A 19,324-nucleotide genomic window follows, 5' to 3' on the forward strand; every position below is an offset into this window, starting at 1 on the left:
GCTTGCTACGAAATGTGACACGGCAGTTACATGTGTTTGAAATGACAACTAAGTTACATCCAGTACTAATAAAAAAAACTGTAATATCTTCTAAGGTACCCTTTCGGCAACAGCAAACCGTCCGGGGACGGCTTGCAGCCTGTCTTAAAATTCTCAATCGCAAAGTCCTTCGGCCATGTCAGGCTTCAGAAATTTATGGTCGAAGCCTTCGAGGATCACGTGGGAACAGACTTGATCGTCTAATATTTTTCAAGTCCAAAAAGAACATCACCACACGTTCCAGTCCAATCCCTCCGCCGGCGTGCGGGGGAGCGCCGAATCTGAATGCATCAACGTAGTCCTTGAGGCCCGGGGAGTCGGGGTCAACATTATGAGCTTTCATGCGTTCCGAGAGAAGCTCAGGATCATGAATACGCTGGGCTCCAGAAAGAATCTCCTCGCCCCTCATAAAGAAATCAAACGAATTCGAATAGTTTGGATCCTCGGCATCCGGCATGGTGTAAAATGGTCTTGCCGAAAGTGGGAACTTGTCAAGAATGTAAAAATCAGTATCGTACTTCTTCTTCACAAGTTGGCCCAAGAATTTCTCGTTTTCAGTGTTCAAGTCCTCAAATTCAGGAAGATCACGGCCCGCTTCCCTCAGCAATGCAATACCCTCCTTAAAAGTAAGTCTTAAAATTTTTCCATCTTTGGGGAACTTGAATTCTTCAACAGGGTACTGGCGCCTGACCAGATCAATTTCTTTAGCGAACCGAGTTTGAAGATTGGTAAAAATGTAAAAGAAAAGCCCTGAAAGAATTTCAAGAGCTTCATCGTAATGTTCTTCAAACGCCATCTCGAGATCAAGACCGGTAAATTCGGTCATGTGTCTATGAGTGTTTGAGTCCTCAGCTCTGAAAACTGGGCCGACTTCAAATACTCTCTCAAAATCACTTGAAATAAGCATTTGCTTAAACAGCTGAGGAGACTGCGCCAGATAAGCATCACCATTAAAATATTTGACTTTGAAAACATTAGCACCTCCCTCAGATGCTGATGCATTGATTTTTGGAGTATGAATCTCCACAAAGTTGTGCTGAAGTAAAAACTCTCTAAACAAAGTGGTAACGCCCGACGAGATCTTAAAAATCGCTTGGTTCGTAACAGTTCTGAGATCAATTACGCGCGAGTTCAATCTCGTGTCCAAATTGACAACAGGAAGTCCGGCTGCTTCAGCTTCAGCCTCGCTTCGGGACGCATCCTCAATCAAAATGGGTAGTTGAGCAGGAGTCTCGGCAATTGTGAACAGCTCGGTAACATGAATCTCGGCATCCTGAACAGTCGCAGATCGAATAAGTTCAGGTGCAGCAGCAACAACACCACGCACAAGAACAATGCTTTCCAAGGACCTTGAGCCTGCCCATTTAACAAATTTCTTTGAAACGGAATCGTCATTGGCGACCAGAAGACCTTGAATAAGTGCGGCCTGTTGCCTAAATGCGAAAAAAGCCATCTTGTTTCCTAAAACTATGTTAATCGTAATAACATTGTGTCATATTTTGCTTCGTACCCTGTAGTCTAGAAGTGTGGATACGTGCACGGAACAAGACTTCTTTGCCAGCCCATGTCTTATCAATATCCTGGATCTGAACTCTCTTCTCGCCAGTTTTGGTGGAGCTCTGAATAAGAGGCAATTTTCCGTATTTTCCTTCTGAATAATCCTTTGATAAAAAAAAAATTTAGTGTAAAGCTCATCAGATCATTCTGTAATAATCACTCACAACTTCATTGGCAGCTTTCGCGGCTTGTTCTTCAGCAAGCTTGGCCGCTTTCTCGGCCTTTTTGCGCTCCTTTTCACGCTGCGCCTCAAGTTTTTTCAATGCCTTCTTGGACAATGGCTTGCCATCCTCGCTGTGCCAGTGTTAGTCATTGATGTTTTAACATATCCATAAGGCGCATACCCTAAAACGACTTCGGTAGTCTTATTCTCAGCATCAGCGGTAGCAGCTGGCGCTTTGGCTTCTCCGTCCGGAGTGGCAGGTGGTGTTTCCAAGACTGCTTCCTTTAATTTAATTTCTTCAGACATGTTGATTCGAATGAATTTGCACGAGTAAACCTTGAAGGAAAATTGGTTGATTCGAACACACACCTTACACGTATAATTTTTATGGCGATTTACCCGGAATTTAGTCTTCATGACTAACGCAAGTAAAGTGCTTCTACGGCAACAATCATCAGAATAATAATACGATCAAACATATTTTGATAATTGATTCCTTGATATAAAAATACATAGTCCGGCTCATTTCAGTCATACAGCCCTTTCTATCTCGTCCTCTGGATCTTTGCTGCTCTCTGAACAGTAGCCCTTCCACGTGCTAGACCGATGCCTTTGCCTTTCAATCCCTTTAATTTAAACATTGGCGCATTCCTATTTCTATTAGAACAAATTATTCAATAATCTACCACGCTATACTAGCTCACCTTAGCATATCTGGCACAATAATAAATCGCACATGTGATCCGCGAATATAAACCTGCTCCAAATGAGAAACTCGTCCGTCGCGCGCTGTCAGCGTGATATCTCGCAATTGGCAGTTCATGTTGTCCTCCACTAATTTATAACAGCGTCAGTAACTCTCTTTTCAAAGTAACCCAATCACAAGGACGCCACACCTTCTATTAATTTGCCCCTGTATGTTTGACCCGACGTGAGCTCGATAGTGACAACATGGCCCTGGTTATCGTTAGCAGTGAGCGACGCAAGACTTCATGGCCACGTACCTGTGCTTCGTTGAATAGCTTGATTGGAATACCGATTGAACCCATTTGAGATCGTGATTTGCGGACAGCCAAATAAAAAAATCAAATGTTATTAATTTCTTAGTTTATAAACTATCTTTGTAAACTGCGTTCAGGATGCAATTAGTGTATATATGTGGTGGTAAGATGATGTGGATGATTATCCACGTCGCGATCGATAAAAATGGTTTTGGCAATGCAATACTTTCCATAGCTTACCCCAACCCTGGGATTTATGATCTAACCTCCATACCATCCACAGAAGTTGATATCTGATGCGTCAAGCTGATTCTTTCCTGACTGGTTTGTATCAAGTTTTTGATTTGCTGAAATGACTTCTGTCTCGTCGGAACATGCTTTGGAGCTGGCAAAAAAACTAAAGGCCCAAGGTGAGTTATCGTGTACTTATTTACAGATTGAACCGAACCGGACTTACTTTGACGACATTAGGAAACGATTTTTTTGCTGATCAAGAATACAAAGAAGCAATTGAGCTTTATACTCGGGCAATTCTTGTCGATTTTAAAGAGCCGGTTTATTATTCAAACCGAGCTTTATGTTATTTGAAGCTAGAAGAATGGTTTTCCGCGGAGAAGGATTGCACGGCTGCGCTAAACTATGCCGGGGACAATGACAAGACCATCCTCAAGATCTTGTGGCGACGTGCGGTTAGTCGAAAAAATTTAGGTAATTTGGAAGGAGCAGAAGAAGGTATTTATTATGGTTTATTTATTTATTTAATTTTTTTTTAACCAAGCTAGACCTTAAAACGGCACTTCGAATAGATCCGAACGACAACAACGTGAAAAGTGAAATAAATGCTTTGGCATGGGAGAAAAAGAAGTCAAAGGTTTGTGGCTGTTGGATAAACATAAACATGAAAAAAAATTTCATTCTGACTTTAATTGATTTAGAGAAGTAAGCGGACCAACTTGCCGGGAACCAATTTAACACAACAATCAGCAACCTTACCTTCCAAGGCAGAAATTGCACAGCCAAAACCTAAGGCATCACAATCTACGTCAGATATTAAAGACATTTCAACTGAAACTAAAAAGATACAAGTTTCTAAGAAAACAAAGAAGTCTAACGATGTCAAACCTGCGAATGCTATTCCTACAAGTTCACAAAATCAAGCCTTTACTGTTCCAATACTGCGGGTTGACTCTCTCCCAACTCATTTGACGAATTTTCAGCCATTAGTTAGCATACCTATAACTCAGGTTGACACTCTTCCCAGCCATCTACTGCAATCTCAACTCAAATCTTCATCACCCACAAATTCCAACATTCCACCAAAATCTCACTCAACTTCAACTTCTTCTTCGAATGTGACTGCAGTTCCAGATCTTAGCACAGGAGCAACTTTAAGCCAGGCAATATTAACTCCATATAAACCTATCGAGCTGGTTTCAGCTCCATTTGCATTACCTTCAAAACCAAACTTGTATGATTTTACTCAACTTCTTCGTCGACCAGTTTCTGATCGAGCTTATGTTTTGGCTTATTTCTATCATAACGTGCCACCAAAGTCGCTTAAAACTATATTTGGACGTGGTGGCATTGAAGGTGATTACATTAATCCATTTTTAGACGGCATTTTTCAAGAAGGAGAAAAAATAAGAAGCAGGAGTGTACAGGATAAGCTTGCTTTCGTTATTCGAACCACCGAAATAATAGATGGCATATGCGACTGCAACAGATTCTCAATCGCCAAACTATTTCTTGACGATAAAAAATTGAAAGCTACGTTTGCTGCAGTTAATGAAATCTCTAACGAAATTGGTGGCTTCAAAAACTGGGAGAAGGCAAAATTAAAATGGCAAAAAAGTTAAGTCATACATTGCATATAGGAAATTTTAATATAAAAATGATGCTGCTTTATAACTACTTTTTCTATATAAACTAGGATTATTTTTTTTTTTTTATCCTTAGAATCCAAAATTCATTTTAAGTTCAATTGTTGGACCATGTTGAGATTCGTCACCATCATCCTCATCTGCGATGGTACCTTCTTTTGAACGAGATCGCAAAATCCTTTCTAACTGAAATCTTTGGGTGGTAGTTAAATTCGCCGCCACGTTCTTAAACGTCAGGCCGTCTATGCCTGCTAACTCAACAAGCTGCCGTTTTTGTGATTCCAATGGCTTATCTTCCTTGGCAGAAAATAAAATTGCAGGAATGCATATGGCCATTGCTGGAGCAATCCGCTCACTATCCAAAGACTTTGTAAACTCGACTAAAATTTCACAGATTAGTTCAGAAATTTTTACTGAATCACTGGAAATGTCTTCATCTCTAGTAGCTAGCGCCACAAGTTGAGGAAGTAATTTTTGACCAAACATTTGCGTAAAAGAGCTTCTGCTGGATGTAAGCAATAGCGATTTCGCACATTGTGAGGCCACTGGTAGCACGTTGGGATCATTAAACGCGTCCACAATCGAGTTGCAACAATCTTCAATCAACGAGTCACTGGGCGATAAGATTTGATCGCAAGACGAAATCACCACCACCATACTAAGAAGGACGTTTTTACGCAGTAAAATACCATCCTTGTAGGACACATTCCTAGTAAACATATATTAGTATTACACTTCTTGCCAAAAAAAAACCATGTCGCATCAACATACGCCGTCCTTTCTAAAATAGATATAAGTAATGCCCAAAAACTCCGAATCTCCTGAAGCAGCTGGGTGTATATTTCCGAGTCAGATTCCTGGCATGACTTTACAATGTTGCGTAAAACATCTTTTAACGGTTGGAAAAGTAGTTGAATCACTTCTTCCTGGCAAGAAGGTGTCTCTAAAAAGCAGCTATAAATATGCAAAACCGAAGCATATAAATCAATACGGATATGGACTGGGAAGCATTCAATCATGTCCTTGACAGCATCTAAAGCTTTTCTTGTTATAAAAATTGCTTCTTTGGTTAACGGCCGTGGCGGATTCGTTGCAAAGTCTGAGATGCTTGGATGAATAAGCACCAATACAGTAATCACTCCGCGAAGTAGTTCAAACATTTGATTGATTCCATCGGTTACTCGATCGCTTGTGCCAATATTGACTTCGAGTCCACCCTTTTTTGCATTTGGATGGTTTAAACATAAATTGCGCAAAATGTCAAGCAGCGGATCTTGACAATTGTAGGTTTCAGTCAACAAAGTCCTGTCAAACAGGTCAATAGTCTCCGCAAAAACCAACTCTTGATATATGGAATTTCCACAAACTTCCGGTATAAGAATTTTCTTAAGCGCCTGCAAAATTTCCGGGATTTCCTCTTTTTTAGCTAACGTGTCGCCATTCGGAGCCTTCACAAGGGCCTCAAAACATATTCCAAAAAGAACAAAAAAGAAAGCAGCAGGGCCATCATTAGTTTCGTCTTTCTTTTCGTTAGTCAAGGTGTTGGAACCATTCAGTGCAGAAATTATCAGATCCGGTGATTGTTCCAACAATTCTGCAATCGCTGTCACAAGCTTAAGCCAAGTAGACTCATAAACCTGTAAAATGCTATCGCGCCCCCCTCCTACATCACCATTAAGGTTGACACCATTGCCGCCAGTTTCGGGCTCAAACCTTAACTGTGCAAAGTCTCGAAGTGCTGATAACCAAAGAGGTGCTAGTATCTCAATGTGAGGTGCTATAACATTTAACAAATAGTCATGGTCGGCACTTGCGACTTCTAATTCCGCCCATGCAGACAAAATAGCAAGTTTCAGCATTATTTGCGCATTCCCATTTAACACCTTGAGATCTCCTAAGCTAATAGTTCCTCCTTCAGCAGTCAAGCTTTCTAGCGCATTTGTTAAAAGTTTTAAGATTCGGCCCATCTTCGCCACGTCCTGCACGATTCCGCTTGCAATAAAATTAGCACAAACTTTAATAGCTTTTGCAGCTAGTTCTGGAGATGAGTCTACCGCAAAAGCTGGCGTGAGCGCTGAAGCAATTTGCGCCTGGTACTGCTCAAGCAATGCAAACTCGGGAAATTCGGGATCTGCAGTGCTGCCAAAAGTCTATTTAAACGGTAAGTTAAAAAAAAATGTTAAAAAAAAGAAAAAAAACCTTTAAATCATACCTGTAAAATATCATCAAGTAATTGTACGCCCATAATTCTCATTTCTAAAACTGTTGCTGTAGATGCAGAAAATGCGGACCGAATAATATCTGAAATTTTGACTATTAAGTTTTCTGGAGTATCTCGATTCATTGCAAGAACCTTTTCAAGGCACACAAGAGCAAACACTCTGGTTTGCCACTTAAGTGGCTCTCCGATATTCTCGTTACCACTAGCAGCAGACTTAGACCCAGGTCCAGACTCAGCTGCAGCAAATGATGCCACTTCTTCATCTCCAAGATCAGGTTCTTCGACCACGGTTATGCCGGAACTATTGATCCGTCTTTTGCTTTTTCGGTCTACCAATTTAACTTGAATAGCTTGTACTCTGGAAACCCATGCTCGAGCCTCTGATATACCAGTCTGAGATAGCCACACTCGTATGATACTCTTAAGTCCCTCATGCCAAGGGGTCATATCGTAAGATAACCAAATGAGAGATTCTAAGCCTCTTCCTGTATGACGAAATATTTCGTTCACGTTTGTTTGAGCAAGTTGGTAGTATCCATCGATTACAGCATCTCGAAGATCTTTAATCGGTGAATTTAAGTATTTAGCAATTTTGATACAAAAGCTGTGAATATTGAAAAATCTCGGGGCAAACAATATTGCGTGTTGGTAACATTTTATCGCTTCCACAACCACAAATGGATCTTCTTCTGATGATTGCTCATGAATCAGCAATCCAATAAGTTCACGATTCTTCGGAGTGTCTTGCAAATCAGGTCCAAGAACACCTACTAAGGCATCTATGCAATGTGCCAGCACTTCGACTGTAGAGTGATCCATCTCTAAATTGGACGATAGCACTGAAGAGCACTCAAGGTTATGGGTATCTGATAGATAAAGAGTACATATCATTCCGATTGTGCTGGAAGTGTAACTTGAAAAAGTCAATCCAGCAGACTCTGCTATTATGGATAATGCAGCTAGTGCCCAATAATGAACTGTCGGATGCGGATCACTGCTTAGAGACATTAATATTCCAATCATAGTCTTTAAATAGAATCCAGCAGCTATTCCTCCAACATGACTATGAATATAGCCCAATACAAGAGCAAGCCCCGCACGAGCATTAGGATCTCTAATATTAACAATGCTATCCACGGTCTTCTTCACTTGGATAGCAGTAAAGTTGTGGTTACCAATCGCGCACAGCCTCCCCAGAGCATCGGCAGCAATCAATCTAATTGATGCATCGTCAACAATTGCAATTGACCCCAATATTTCATTAATTATTTTTAATACTGACTCCCCTTGTAATCCGAGCCGCTGGTTGGACTTTGCAACCGATAAAAGCTTCAGTGTACCAGAAAGAGCAACTGTAGTATTTGCAGTTATAGCAGCTTTACGACCTGGGTCTTTAGAAAGCGAGGATGCGCCAAGGAATGAAGCTAGTTGCTCCAAAATACTTTGCTGGACCCTCTCCACCTGCAAAGGCAATAATCTAGCAAATAATTCAATTGAATAGTCAACCACTGCAGTTGACGCTGTCTTTGGATATTTGTGCCAGGGCTCAATTCCAGATTGATTCTCCTGTTGTCTAAGAATATGAACATAATCATGTTCTTGCGCGCCAATAGTTGGTTCATGTAACTATGTCCAAAGTAAGTTAGTTGTTTTAAATATATATATATAATGTATATACTTATAAAAAATCGACTTACAGCGCGTTCGATGCTCTGCAGAAATGAATTTTTGTTTAACCAGTTTTTGTCTTCTGATGAACCGCTCTTCTTTTCAAATCCCACAACGTCAAATTCTCTGATGAAACTATTGATTCCATACGCGTAATTATCAACGACATCCCATATTGATTCAAACGAGCCTGCATTTGCTGCTATTGTTGTACTTAATGGAGAAGTCGAATAATTGTCAGAATCAGCAAATAAAGATATTGCAGACGTCAAAATATCAGCAGGAAGTCCATCCCCATGATTCATGTCAATTAAGGCAATATAACACTGAAAGACGCGTCGTTGAACCATTCTTTCATAGTCTTCTAGATGAAGTGAAAGAGAGAGTCTCATGTTTGGATCCTCAACAATCCTTTTGGAAATAATCAAATTAGAAAAAGCAGTCGTATTTTGCAACATGACAATTAATCTTTTGGACACATCATTTGTAACAAGCTTAGCGTTAAACAGAAGAAACACGAAAATTGATGAAAGAGCGCATTCGCGTACGTGCAGAAGGAAACTGTACTCTAATGAGTTTTTGTCTGCGACAGAATCCTTCGAAAGAGGCTTCGGAAGAGCACTTTTCCATAACAGTAACAGCTGATTAAGATGCAGTTTAACAAAATTTGGACCAAGTGACATCAGTCCACTAATCAAGGTCCATGCTACCTGTATCTGTGTCGTCGAAACACGGACATCAACGTCTCCACTAGATTTTAGTAACGATGTAGCAAGCGAAAATAATCGGAAAGTAAGGTCAAGAGATGCATATTGAGGGCGAAGATTAGTTATAGCAATAACCGAGGCCAATCCGTTTGCAAAGCCGACGCATCTTCCAGCAACGTCGTGAGACGACCGACGACCTCTTAAAACAGCAATATCCCGGTTGAGGTTGTTCATAATCGCATTGATTACGGGTACAAGTTGTGCTGGAGCATGCAAAACAAACGCACGAATGCAAGAACAGGCTGCAATTTGTACTGTGTAGTTTGAATGCTGGAGAACTAGAAGCAGAGCATCCCGAAGTGAAGCTTGTTCTGATAAGATTCCTGACCCTAGAACTTCAATAAAATATTTCAACGCGTTAATGGCACCTGTTAATGCATATTTCGAGGGCTCATATTGGTCTTTCATTACTGTCGGATAGTTTTTTAAAAATTCGTTCACTAAGATCTTCACGGAAGCTATCCGACCAGTCTCACCCAGCAGCTGTTGACCAATTACATCATGAAGAAGAAACTGAACATGCCTTCTCGCTGTTAAATTCCTAAATCGATTATTCGTAATATTAGAATTAGATAAGACATCGTCTAGTAAGCACTTTGTGATTGTAAGATAATTTGCTTCAATCTCTGCTGTTCCAATCATAAAGAAAAGTTCAGTGTATGTCTCTATGATACCGGCACGAATCTTGGTGGAAACGCTCGTTTTTGTATAGGCCGTAGCTAAATGTCTAACAGCATCTTCAAATGTATACGTTATATGCTGAACAACCTTCTTGGTCGGTTGCTGTGGAAGTTGCGGTGGCGCGCCTTCATCTTGTGGAGATTGTGTATTTTCGCGCTTCTTGCTTTTTTTTGCTGGAACTTCGACTACTGACGTTATGGTCGTGCTTACTGCTGACAGGGCCGTTGCCCAGCAGGCGGCTGCAGACTTTCTCACCAAGGCTTGCGGCGTGTCAAATGCTTTTAAAACGATTAATCTAAGACCGTCAAGATCTGAAACGTTATTGAAATGCGGCCCAGTTCTGAAAAGTTCTTTGAGAGCCTTGCATGCATGTTAGCACTAGCTATTAGGTATGCTATCCTGCACTCACATTAAGGGCCTCCACACGGACAAGGTATGACTTATCAGTAGTCGCATTTTTAGCAATTTTCCATAAATCACGGCCCAGGTTTTCGTCGAAAAAAGACCCCGTGGTGCTGACAACTTGAGATATTGAATGAAATATGGTACTTCGATAACCAGCATTCTGTCTCTAGTCATTAGATATGAACCGGACAAATATAGCTTAAATCTTACATTGCTTGAGCCTCTGATAAGCCTTGTGAGCGATAAAATTGCATGTGCTGCCATTGCCAAAATCTATATTATGTATTATTTAGTGGAAGTCTTGATTTGGCACACTGATAAAGCTCTTACACTCTCCCCTCCTGCCGCGAAAATATCTCCAATTGCATACACGAGAAATCTAAAATCTGATTAGAAAAACGACATGAGCAACATGTTGCAAAATTTGACGTACAATTTTGACTCGATATTTTTATCAGATTTTCCATTATTGATAGCATTGAGATGGTCATTGATCACGTCAAACAACGTCTTCCTATCACCTTTGCTAAAAATTTCGTAATAACATTTTCCAGTAAGAACACGAATTGGGCGCGTGAGAAGTGTAGTGGAAAGAGGTATTAATTTCGCCAGTTCGTTTTTAACAAACATTTGATGTGCACTGGCGCCGTCGTTGTCCAATGATTCCAGGAACCGGTATAGATCACTTAGCCACGAAAATATGAACACATGTTGCTTGTCTGCTGAAAGAGACTGTAATCTACTGGCATCAAACTCTGAGGGTAGTACTGGATCAAACGTGCCGGTGCTGGTTGAGAGATGTGCCATTCTGAACAGCTAGCAGTTGTGGAAGTTTCAAGAGCCACCAATATAGTCCCGGTTCTAATTGGGCACTGCCAATTTTATGGATTGGCAATCGATTCACCAATCAATTGGTTAATGAATCTTTATGTGTGAGACAGTGCAAACCAATTACTGATGTTGAAACCTATTTGGTATTGTTAAAAAATTGCGTAGGTGGAGCAAGTAAAGTCGCACTTTCTCGGTTGGGAAGGGGAAAAAAAGCAAGCATTTAATTAACGTACAATCTACGCGATGCGATCGTTACCATAGCACCGATACGGATACAAAGTAGAGATTGCATTGCGATTATTTTCAAAGTGCTTTAAAATTGCTATTACACACGCTGACTAGCACCAAAATTTAATTACAGATGAACAACTTGGTGACCAAGCTACTCAAAGTTGCTTATAATTGATCTGGAAGCTCTTTTGCTGCAATGGCAACAGATGCAAACCTACGCCCAATTGTACGAACATACATTATAGCTTTTATTGTAAGCTATTAATGTGATTTACAGATTACCAGAGGGCTTATCTATGGCGCAATCACAGGCGGAATTTATGCATCTATTGGAGGATTCGCACTTCACTTGCTCTCTGCCCGATTCCGTTCATGGCCAGTTCCAATTAAAGGGTAAGATAGAAATATTATAGTAATCTTAAAATAATCCTGCATATTAAACGATTACTTAGTTTTCTTTGCAGCTCAATCATTGTCAGTGCTGCAATGATAGAACAAGCGAAACGAGTAAGGCAATATCTATTTATCAGAGCATGGGAAAAGAACGAGTACAAAGTTAACGAAACCAAATTTCTCAATCAAAATAAGAATGATTAGCTATTTGCGGGTGGATTATATGATTTGTCTATTCGGCCGATGTATTAAGAAAACATTGTTGCCAGCCAGTGCTTGGATGTACTATTTCCATAACGTGGTCATGTTGACCTCAGCAAATTCTGTTTTCTTAAATGCAATGCTATAATTTTTATTTAAAACAATGAACAACCTTCTTCTATACACCACTTTTCACCAGCTGATGGACTTTCAATTACTGCACAGCTATTTCCTACAACCAGTATCCCAGGCGGTCTGCTTCCTAAAACTTCGAACGCTTCAGGTATATGTTCTAAAGTGCTTCGTATGACTCTTTGATCTGGGCAGCTCGCTCTCTCAACGATAGCACAAGGTAAATCTACCCTCCAGCCAGCATCTTTCAGCCATCCTACCACATCCCGTAATCTATGCAGCGCCATTAAAAAAATTGTGGTCCTAGACTCAACAAATTCCGGAATTACAGGCGCAGCGCCCTTGCGACCAGTTCCAGTACATATAAGCACCTGATCAGCAACTTCGCGATGAGTGGGTGAAATTGCTGAAAGAAGTGGGCCTGAGAGAGCCGAAGTGATTCCAGGAATCATAACCGGTTTGAATCCGTGCTTTGAAAAAAATATAAACTCTTCGGCACCACGGCCAAATATGTACGGATCTCCTTGCTTAAGCCGCACAACGTTTTTACCGAGTCGGAGAGCGGTTAATCCCATCTCCAATAATTCTTTTTGAGCAGCCTCAGCATTTCCAGGGAATTTTTTTGCTATAAAAGTCTCAACATGTCGAGGTATCAGGTCGAGTACGCCGGCAGGTACAAGTTTATCAGCTAGAACAAGATCCGCTGTAGTGATTGCCGAAAGAGCAGCTGTTGTAAGAAGACCCGGTGCCCCTGGCCCAGAGCCAACAAGTGAAATGACTCCATTTTTATTGGTATTACTTTCATTAATAACAAATTGAGTGTTATGCCTATACTGCGAAGACAAATCATCAATTGATATCGATGAAAGCTGCGAAAGAGGATAATATTCGACAATCTGCGACAGCCATCGCATTCTCTGTTTCCGCTTCTTGTCTATGCTACTATCTTCTTCAATGACTAATTCGTTAAACTTGTGGGTTTGGACAGCATCGTCGTCATTATGACCAACTTCGTCATAAACTGCATTTTCAGCGTCGTCTATAGCATCTTCTTGTTCTATAATTTGTTTTAACTTGCCCACTTTTTCACAAGCCTTTGAAATATCTCGAGGAAGAGTGCTGGCGAGTTCTCGCCGGATTCTGCTTGCCAAGCGACAGCCCGTTCCTGATGTAGTTACACCAAACTGTAAAGGTCCGTCCATGTGGGTAGAAAGTAATGTGAAGGTAGACAATGTTGGTGAATCCGCCACATTCACAGGAATCCTAAGCCGCTTGCACCGTTCTGATATTTTGGAGCCTGTTCAATTTAGATACTGTCGAGTCGCAGATAAAAAAAAAAAAGGCTATAAACTTACGTAGCGGCGACGAACTTGGTAAAGTTACGAAAACAATGTCCACGACCTTATCGACTTCAGTCCTTCCAAGAGTGGTAAGGTCTTGGAAATCAAACTCTCTATCCAGCCAAGTCAGTTTACTAAACTGAGAAAGTTTGGCTTGTAATTCTGCATTCCAGGTCGTTGAGTTCGATAACGGCGTCGATGGCTGAGGAGCAATAAGCACGACCGAAGCGCCACAGTCGAGGGACCTGGAAATTCTTGACAACGAAAGAGCACTCGAGCCAACTATTAAATGAACCTGGTCTGAGCAACTTTGAGAAATTAGTAGCCCGGGCATTTTCAAATACAACCTTGTCAAATTTCTTGGACGAAGAGATTGTACGGCGATATTAAAAGAGTTCCTCGAGAGTGTGGCGGCGCAAAAAAGTATTACATATCAAAAAATTTAAGCCTCAAAAAATTTGTCGAATCTCGCGCAAAGCAACGGCAGTGTGGCGCAAGGGCATTGACCCCTGAACCTTATTTTTGGTTTAGTACCGCCACATCTCATCATTCTAATTTGACGTGGAGTCGATATTCAGCTTCACGTTAATGTAGCAATATTATCTGAAGAATTGAGCAGTAGTAAACGTACAAATAATAGAAAAATAATAAAACATTTTTTATAATTTGGCATTCTTATTATTAACAAGTCAAATTTGCGCAAAGATTGTAGATTCAAGTCCCATCATCATTGTCGAACAACTAATTAACACCTAAATCAGCTAACAACAAAAAGTAACACGACAAACTTATGATTATTTAATAACAATGCCATTAAGTTTTGCGTGTCGAGTCTTAATGTGCAAATGGCATAATGATCTGCACCCGGCCATACGTCATGACAATACAATTTTGCTTAAATCCATAAATTCACACCGCCTCGCGATTCAATATTTTCTCACAAGTGCAGTCAAAAACAATGAATATCAAACTTCAATGGAAAGACTCAAAAAAAAATTTTGCAGTTAAAATCTACACTCATAATATCAGGTATGCCTTTTGAGCTAGCTAGTCGTAATTAACTCGTGACCATTTTAATGAGTACAGATATGCAACTTCAAGCCCGTTTAAAGAAGAAAGACCATGGAATGAAAGAAAGCACTTGATAGCTTCATCAATCTTGTTCAACTCTTTTAATCAACCTACAATTGTCTTGCTACAAGAAGTACTGCACAAACAGCTAGAGGACCTGCTTGCTCTTCTTGGACATGACTGGAAATTCTGCGGCGTGGCACGGGATGACGGCAAAACTAAAGGTGAATACGCACCGATCCTCTACAAAAGTACTCAGTTTGATGTTGAGCTTAATCGAACATTTTGGCTAAGCGAAACACCTGATTTTCCAAGTAAAGGTTGGGACGCCGCATCTTATCGCATCCTCAATGTAGCAATGCTACGTTACAAGCCTTTGGATCGGGTAATATACGCACTGAATACACATTTAGACAATGAAGGTGAAAATTCTAGATATGAGAGTGCAAAGCTTATTAGAAGAATTATCTCAAGCTTGGAGACACATGACATATTGGTTCTTGGTGGCGATTTGAACTCTGAATCCGACAAAACTCCTTACATTGAGCTAAAACAAGACCTGACGGATGCTTTTATAGCTGCACGTAGCCAATATGGAAATGTCAATACTTTCACTGGCTTTGGCAAAAATGTACGACAACAGCGGATTGATTATATTTTTGTTAGCCCAAATATGTCGGTCGAGAGTGTCGGCGTGTTAGCAAACAGATTTGACGACAATGTGTTGTCGAGTGATCATCGGCCATTAGTGGCAAATATTGTGGCGCCAGAAAAATCAAAATCGAAATAATAATACGTTCGCTAATTAATTATGGTACAAATTAGATCATAAAACGCATGATTAAAAAAAAAACATGATAGCAAAATCATCCAATATTCCAATATTCCTAAAGACTTCTCATTTGTGCGCAAGCTATTGTAACTCCAACCCATCCATTCCCAATGAAACTATTTAAACAAGGTGCTGCTAGGTGATGAATAAATTCACAAAAATAAATGGAAGCTCATGAACCGAATAAGAGAAAGCCATGAAACTGTGATTTATGATATAACGCATTTGCCAGCTTGATCAGGAGCCGGATTTTGATATTTCTCAATCTCAGCAATCAAAAGTTCGAAGACTTTTGCGATATTGGCATTATGGCGAGCACTGGTTTCTACAAATGGACAGTTCCATTCGATAGCTAAATTTTTACCCTCGACCGTTTCAACCTTTCTGTATCAAGGTCAGTGAGGATGTATACTAAATTTCACAACTGACTTACCTTTGGGAACCCAAGTCACTCTTGTTTCCAACAATGACAACGGGTATTGATTCCGTTCCCTAATTTCCTAATTTAACAACCAAAACAAAAAAAAAAAAAAATTCTTTCTACAACATACCGTATTATTTAATATTTTATCTCTAATAACTCGGATCATATCGAACGATGATCGAGACGTAATGGAATAAACCAAAACATATCCATGAACTCCAATGGAATGCTTCTGGTTCATAATACTAAATTCGTCCTAAAAATCTGATTGTCAGAGATTAAACAAGACCCAAGACAAATATTTTTATTACCTGACCAGCGGTATCTAAAATTTCAGTTGCATAGTCTTGACCCTTGTAGCGAATGATTTTGGAAAATTGATTTTCGATAGTTGGATAATAGCTTTCAACAAAGTGTTCCTCCACAAACTGAACTGTCAATGAAGATTTACCTTTTCAATAGTTAGCCCATGAAAGAGTACCAAAATTGCCATTTGTACTGATAAACAGCAAGCACAACATACCGACAGCTCGAGAACCCACAACAGCTATCTTGCGAGGACGAGGAGGGGCCATTTCCAATTCTGACAATAATTTAACAGAAAAAAAACGATCAGGTGTAGTTTAAGAGCGAAGGTAGAGTGGTGTATTCAAAATAAAAGGAAATCAACAAACTGCTGAATGATTTAAACCTACCAACGAAGACAATAAAGATACTTTGTCGAAGCTTCAGTACTTAAAATGGCACATTTATACGCGCTATTTTGCGACCCTATAATGATTCGGTTTCTTGCGCATTATTATTCATAACACCAGCCAGTACACGCCACGTGCAGTCAGGTCAATGGTATCGATTTTACACTTTTTGTAATCTTGACAGAGTTGACAGACCGAATGAAGCTTAACGGCCACAAAATAATCGAAAAATGTGTGGCTCTGCGCGCTTTGGTGTTACAGACTGTGCACTAATGATTGGTGCCGGGGGTTTTACACCTCACGGAGCCAGAGGTCTTTTGACGTTTTGGAAGATACGATGTGTGAAATGTCCGAACTGGCGTAGCGCTAAATAAAGTCAAACCAAGATTTTTGCAATTGTCAACAATGAAGATCACGACGGCCGTTCGGCAATACAATGAAAAGTCTGCTGTGACGGTAAGCTGCGTCATTTAACAAGATTTAGCTTGTTGATTAAACGCACGCCCCTACGTTGGGATTACTTACGTTCTTGGAGCGGAGTTATGATCAATCTTGATTAATTTATTTTTTTCTGCGTCTATATGTGCTGTCCGTCTAAAACTAAACAGTATTACTACTTCACAATCTGTCTCATTCGATACGACAAAATATGTCAAATCTGATTGTTCAGAGTTACGAATTAACCCACACGCGAGCTTGGTTTCGGTGACGACCGCAGCATCACGTGACCAATCATTGTGTTTAAAAGGTTCCTAGTACGACAATGTTGTTTCCAATTGGAGTCCATTCTTAAGAAACCTACTAGAAAAAAAAAAAAAATAGAACAACAATGTGATTGATTTTGAAGAAAAGGCAGCATCGATCGCTATTATGTAGCGTGTGCGGCGCGCCGAGGAATCCGCGGTGACCCAAAAAAATTTGGCATTGACTCATCCCGGTCGTCACAAGGACAGCTCATTGAACATAACAACTGGTAACTATTTGATCTGAGTAAATAGGATAGGCATATCATACCTGTAAGCTTTGCAATGCCGCATCCTGGTGTATACGAACGCTCTTCAAGCGATAATGGTCTGCCTAATGACTTGACTAGCAGCCTGGCCAGTCTTCGGTCAGTGAGCGACGACAAGCAATGGGTTATTCAAAAGTTCGGAGGAACTAGCGTGGGAAAATTCCCGACGGAAATTGTGGAAAATATTGTCAAGTAAGTTTTTTTTTTTAAGTAAAATATCATAACTCAATCCTAACTACTCGAAGGGCCTACGTAGCTGACTACCGAGTGGCAATTGTCTGTTCTGCGCGAAGCACTGATACCAAGGCTGAAGGCACAACAAATAGGTATGTAATAACATTTGTAATGGCATTGCCCCCTTCTTTGGCTCACAAAAGAAACGTTTTAGACTTCTACAAGCTGCGAAAAGCGCACTACAACATGGCTCCACAAAATATATAGACATTGTTGAAACTATAAAGCAAGACCACTTCTCAGTTGCCCGTTCCCTTATTAAGTCGCCGGAGATTTTAAAAGACCTTGAAGACGCCATAGATAAAGAATGTGTTCTTCTTACAAAATTTCTCACTGCAGCTCAGGTCATCGATGAGATCAGCCCCCGTACCAAAGATAACATTATCGGAACTGGCGAAAAGCTTAGTTGCCAGTTTATGGCAAGTTTATTGAATGATCGTGGTGTTCCTGCACAATACGTCAATCTTGACTCGATCATCCCTATTGGATACAACACAAAGTCTGGCATTGATCAGCAATTTTATGACTTTATTGCTGAACAGATAGCCGAGAAAATTTTGAATTGCGGGGATAAGGTTCCGGTAATTACGGGATATTTTGGTATTGTTCCCGGTGGACTGTTGGAAGCTATTGGACGAGGATATACTGATTTATGTGCTGCTCTTGCTGCAGTTGGAACTGGCGCTTATGAACTTCAAGTTTGGAAAGAAGTTGATGGTATTTTCACTGCAGATCCAAGGAAAGTGTCTACTGCGCGACTTATTTCAATCATCACTCCTGACGAAGCTGCAGAGCTGACGTATTATGGCTCAGAAGTTATTCATCCATTCACAATGGAACAGGTGATCAGAGCTCGAGTTCCTATTAGAATTAAAAATGTTGAAAATCCTTCTGGTGAAGGTACTGTTATATTTCCGGACAATATTTCCAGGCGAGGCGATGTGACACCTCCACATCCCCCAACTTCTTTAGAACGAATTTCCTCTGGCTTCTTTAACTCAAAAAAGAGAGAACCCACTGCAGTCACGACTAAGCAAGATATTATTGTGCTAAATGTTCATTCAAACAAGCGCTTTCATTCGCATGGGTTCTTGGCTGAAATCTTTGCAATTTTACGGAAATGGGAACTTGTGGTCGATCTTATTTCGACCTCTGAAGTTCACGTTTCAATGGCTCTGCATTCAGAGTTGCGTGATCACGAACTGAAAGATGCTGTTGAGGAATTAAGGCGGCTTGGTAGCGTGGATCTTATTAGCGATATGACCATTGTTTCTCTAGTGGGTAAGCAAATGAAGCAACTGGTTGGTATTGCTGGTAAGATGTTTTCCACATTAGCAAGCGCTGGTATCAACATTGAAATGATCTCTCAAGGTGCTAGTGAGATTAACATTTCATGTGTTGTGCAAAAGAAAGACGCGTTAAAGGCTCTCAACGTTTTACATCAGCATCTACTGTGTCAGCCATTAGGACCTACTGGGCCCGAACTACTTGAAAGCAGACCTTGGTTATTGAATTAGATTTATTTACTAAAAATAAAGAGATGTAC

The 19,324-nt window shown here is 40.4% G+C and overlaps 9 protein-coding genes across 9 annotated transcripts; 4 read left to right on the forward strand and 5 right to left on the reverse strand.

Moving 5' to 3' along the window:
- Nucleotides 1-18: 18 nt before the first annotated feature.
- Nucleotides 19-2,101, reverse strand: V1514DRAFT_323552 (aspartyl-tRNA synthetase). Its single transcript, XM_066926268.1, has 4 exons — nucleotides 1,941-2,101; nucleotides 1,761-1,890; nucleotides 1,550-1,700; nucleotides 19-1,500 (listed from the first exon to the last, which is right to left on the reverse strand). Exons 1-4 carry the CDS (start codon nucleotides 2,063-2,065, stop codon nucleotides 194-196), a joined length of 1,713 nt encoding a protein of 570 aa, XP_066786215.1. The 5' UTR covers nucleotides 2,066-2,101; the 3' UTR covers nucleotides 19-193.
- Nucleotides 2,102-2,213: 112 nt separating this feature from the next.
- V1514DRAFT_287601 (uncharacterized protein) lies at nucleotides 2,214-3,034 on the reverse strand. Its single transcript, XM_066925225.1, has 4 exons — nucleotides 2,764-3,034; nucleotides 2,656-2,716; nucleotides 2,464-2,593; nucleotides 2,214-2,410 (listed from the first exon to the last, which is right to left on the reverse strand). The coding sequence occupies exons 1-4, from the start codon at nucleotides 2,806-2,808 to the stop codon at nucleotides 2,305-2,307; spliced, it is 342 nt and encodes a 113-aa protein (XP_066786216.1). The 5' UTR covers nucleotides 2,809-3,034; the 3' UTR covers nucleotides 2,214-2,304.
- On the forward strand, nucleotides 2,831-4,926 carry V1514DRAFT_323558 (uncharacterized protein). The gene is made up of 5 exons (XM_066926269.1): nucleotides 2,831-3,170; nucleotides 3,232-3,492; nucleotides 3,543-3,631; nucleotides 3,696-3,941; nucleotides 4,005-4,926. The coding sequence occupies exons 1-5, from the start codon at nucleotides 3,113-3,115 to the stop codon at nucleotides 4,614-4,616; spliced, it is 1,266 nt and encodes a 421-aa protein (XP_066786217.1). The 5' UTR covers nucleotides 2,831-3,112; the 3' UTR covers nucleotides 4,617-4,926.
- Nucleotides 4,640-11,385, reverse strand: V1514DRAFT_349617 (armadillo-type protein). The gene is made up of 8 exons (XM_066929377.1): nucleotides 10,816-11,385; nucleotides 10,713-10,761; nucleotides 10,593-10,655; nucleotides 10,387-10,542; nucleotides 8,559-10,337; nucleotides 6,853-8,487; nucleotides 5,412-6,790; nucleotides 4,640-5,349 (listed from the first exon to the last, which is right to left on the reverse strand). Exons 1-8 carry the CDS (start codon nucleotides 11,187-11,189, stop codon nucleotides 4,713-4,715), a joined length of 6,072 nt encoding a protein of 2,023 aa, XP_066786218.1. The 5' UTR covers nucleotides 11,190-11,385; the 3' UTR covers nucleotides 4,640-4,712.
- A 74-nt stretch (nucleotides 11,386-11,459) lies between these two features.
- V1514DRAFT_323563 (uncharacterized protein) lies at nucleotides 11,460-12,321 on the forward strand. Its single transcript, XM_066926270.1, has 3 exons — nucleotides 11,460-11,670; nucleotides 11,722-11,837; nucleotides 11,897-12,321. Exons 1-3 carry the CDS (start codon nucleotides 11,641-11,643, stop codon nucleotides 12,039-12,041), a joined length of 291 nt encoding a protein of 96 aa, XP_066786219.1. The 5' UTR covers nucleotides 11,460-11,640; the 3' UTR covers nucleotides 12,042-12,321.
- On the reverse strand, nucleotides 12,129-13,923 carry V1514DRAFT_361322 (tetrapyrrole methylase). The gene is made up of 2 exons (XM_066929703.1): nucleotides 13,526-13,923; nucleotides 12,129-13,467 (listed from the first exon to the last, which is right to left on the reverse strand). The coding sequence occupies exons 1-2, from the start codon at nucleotides 13,842-13,844 to the stop codon at nucleotides 12,194-12,196; spliced, it is 1,593 nt and encodes a 530-aa protein (XP_066786220.1). The 5' UTR covers nucleotides 13,845-13,923; the 3' UTR covers nucleotides 12,129-12,193.
- Nucleotides 13,924-14,137: 214 nt separating this feature from the next.
- On the forward strand, nucleotides 14,138-15,418 carry V1514DRAFT_323565 (Endonuclease/exonuclease/phosphatase). The gene is made up of 2 exons (XM_066926271.1): nucleotides 14,138-14,539; nucleotides 14,597-15,418. Exons 1-2 carry the CDS (start codon nucleotides 14,469-14,471, stop codon nucleotides 15,369-15,371), a joined length of 846 nt encoding a protein of 281 aa, XP_066786221.1. The 5' UTR covers nucleotides 14,138-14,468; the 3' UTR covers nucleotides 15,372-15,418.
- A 204-nt stretch (nucleotides 15,419-15,622) lies between these two features.
- On the reverse strand, nucleotides 15,623-16,412 carry V1514DRAFT_274030 (small GTPase superfamily; the record flags this gene model as incomplete). Its single annotated transcript, XM_066924839.1, has 5 exons — nucleotides 15,623-15,797; nucleotides 15,847-15,905; nucleotides 15,965-16,093; nucleotides 16,149-16,288; nucleotides 16,361-16,412. 5 exons carry the CDS (start codon nucleotides 16,410-16,412, stop codon nucleotides 15,623-15,625), a joined length of 555 nt encoding a protein of 184 aa, XP_066786222.1.
- A 1,148-nt stretch (nucleotides 16,413-17,560) lies between these two features.
- On the forward strand, nucleotides 17,561-19,295 carry V1514DRAFT_274275 (Aspartate/glutamate/uridylate kinase; the record flags this gene model as incomplete). Its single annotated transcript, XM_066924850.1, has 3 exons — nucleotides 17,561-17,736; nucleotides 17,790-17,874; nucleotides 17,922-19,295. 3 exons carry the CDS (start codon nucleotides 17,561-17,563, stop codon nucleotides 19,293-19,295), a joined length of 1,635 nt encoding a protein of 544 aa, XP_066786223.1.
- Nucleotides 19,296-19,324: the final 29 nt, after the last annotated feature.

This window comes from Lipomyces japonicus (assembly GCF_038497905.1).
Source record: "Lipomyces japonicus strain CBS 7319 unplaced genomic scaffold V1514scaffold_1, whole genome shotgun sequence".
In the NCBI taxonomy this organism is placed as follows: Eukaryota; Fungi; Ascomycota; class Lipomycetes; order Lipomycetales; family Lipomycetaceae; genus Lipomyces; species Lipomyces japonicus.

What these genes read in the sequence shown, in the direction of transcription:
- V1514DRAFT_323552 (XM_066926268.1), bottom strand. Translation starts at nt 2,065, where the DNA reads ATGTCTGAAGAAATTAAATTAAAGGAAGCAGTCTTGGAAACACCACCT. An exon ending in ACTACCGAAGTCGTTTTAGG is followed by an intron (nt 1,891 to 1,940) that starts GTATGCGCCTTA and finishes ACACTGGCACAG; the next exon opens with CGAGGATGGCAAGCCATTGT. An exon ending in CCACACTTCTAGACTACAGG is followed by an intron (nt 1,501 to 1,549) that starts GTACGAAGCAAA and finishes ACATAGTTTTAG; the next exon opens with GAAACAAGATGGCTTTTTTC.
- V1514DRAFT_287601 (XM_066925225.1), bottom strand. Translation starts at nt 2,808, where the DNA reads ATGGGTTCAATCGGTATTCCAATCAAGCTATTCAACGAAGCACAG. An exon ending in AGCTATTCAACGAAGCACAG is followed by an intron (nt 2,717 to 2,763) that starts GTACGTGGCCAT and finishes AACGATAACCAG; the next exon opens with GGCCATGTTGTCACTATCGA. An exon ending in CAGGGGCAAATTAATAGAAG is followed by an intron (nt 2,594 to 2,655) that starts GTGTGGCGTCCT and finishes GTTATAAATTAG; the next exon opens with TGGAGGACAACATGAACTGC.
- V1514DRAFT_323558 (XM_066926269.1), top strand. Translation starts at nt 3,113, where the DNA reads ATGACTTCTGTCTCGTCGGAACATGCTTTGGAGCTGGCAAAAAAACTA. An exon ending in TTTGGAAGGAGCAGAAGAAG is followed by an intron (nt 3,493 to 3,542) that starts GTATTTATTATG and finishes TAACCAAGCTAG; the next exon opens with ACCTTAAAACGGCACTTCGA. An exon ending in GGGAGAAAAAGAAGTCAAAG is followed by an intron (nt 3,632 to 3,695) that starts GTTTGTGGCTGT and finishes TAATTGATTTAG; the next exon opens with AGAAGTAAGCGGACCAACTT.
- V1514DRAFT_349617 (XM_066929377.1), bottom strand. Translation starts at nt 11,189, where the DNA reads ATGGCACATCTCTCAACCAGCACCGGCACGTTTGATCCAGTACTACCC. An exon ending in TCGCGGCAGGAGGGGAGAGT is followed by an intron (nt 10,656 to 10,712) that starts GTAAGAGCTTTA and finishes TACATAATATAG; the next exon opens with ATTTTGGCAATGGCAGCACA. An exon ending in TCTATTTTAGAAAGGACGGC is followed by an intron (nt 5,350 to 5,411) that starts GTATGTTGATGC and finishes TATGTTTACTAG; the next exon opens with GAATGTGTCCTACAAGGATG.
- V1514DRAFT_323563 (XM_066926270.1), top strand. Translation starts at nt 11,641, where the DNA reads ATGGCAACAGATGCAAACCTACGCCCAATT. An exon ending in ATGCAAACCTACGCCCAATT is followed by an intron (nt 11,671 to 11,721) that starts GTACGAACATAC and finishes TGTGATTTACAG; the next exon opens with ATTACCAGAGGGCTTATCTA. An exon ending in TGGCCAGTTCCAATTAAAGG is followed by an intron (nt 11,838 to 11,896) that starts GTAAGATAGAAA and finishes ACGATTACTTAG; the next exon opens with TTTTCTTTGCAGCTCAATCA.
- V1514DRAFT_361322 (XM_066929703.1), bottom strand. Translation starts at nt 13,844, where the DNA reads ATGCCCGGGCTACTAATTTCTCAAAGTTGCTCAGACCAGGTTCATTTA. An exon ending in ACCAAGTTCGTCGCCGCTAC is followed by an intron (nt 13,468 to 13,525) that starts GTAAGTTTATAG and finishes TAAATTGAACAG; the next exon opens with GCTCCAAAATATCAGAACGG.
- V1514DRAFT_323565 (XM_066926271.1), top strand. Translation starts at nt 14,469, where the DNA reads ATGAATATCAAACTTCAATGGAAAGACTCAAAAAAAAATTTTGCAGTT. An exon ending in ATCTACACTCATAATATCAG is followed by an intron (nt 14,540 to 14,596) that starts GTATGCCTTTTG and finishes TAATGAGTACAG; the next exon opens with ATATGCAACTTCAAGCCCGT.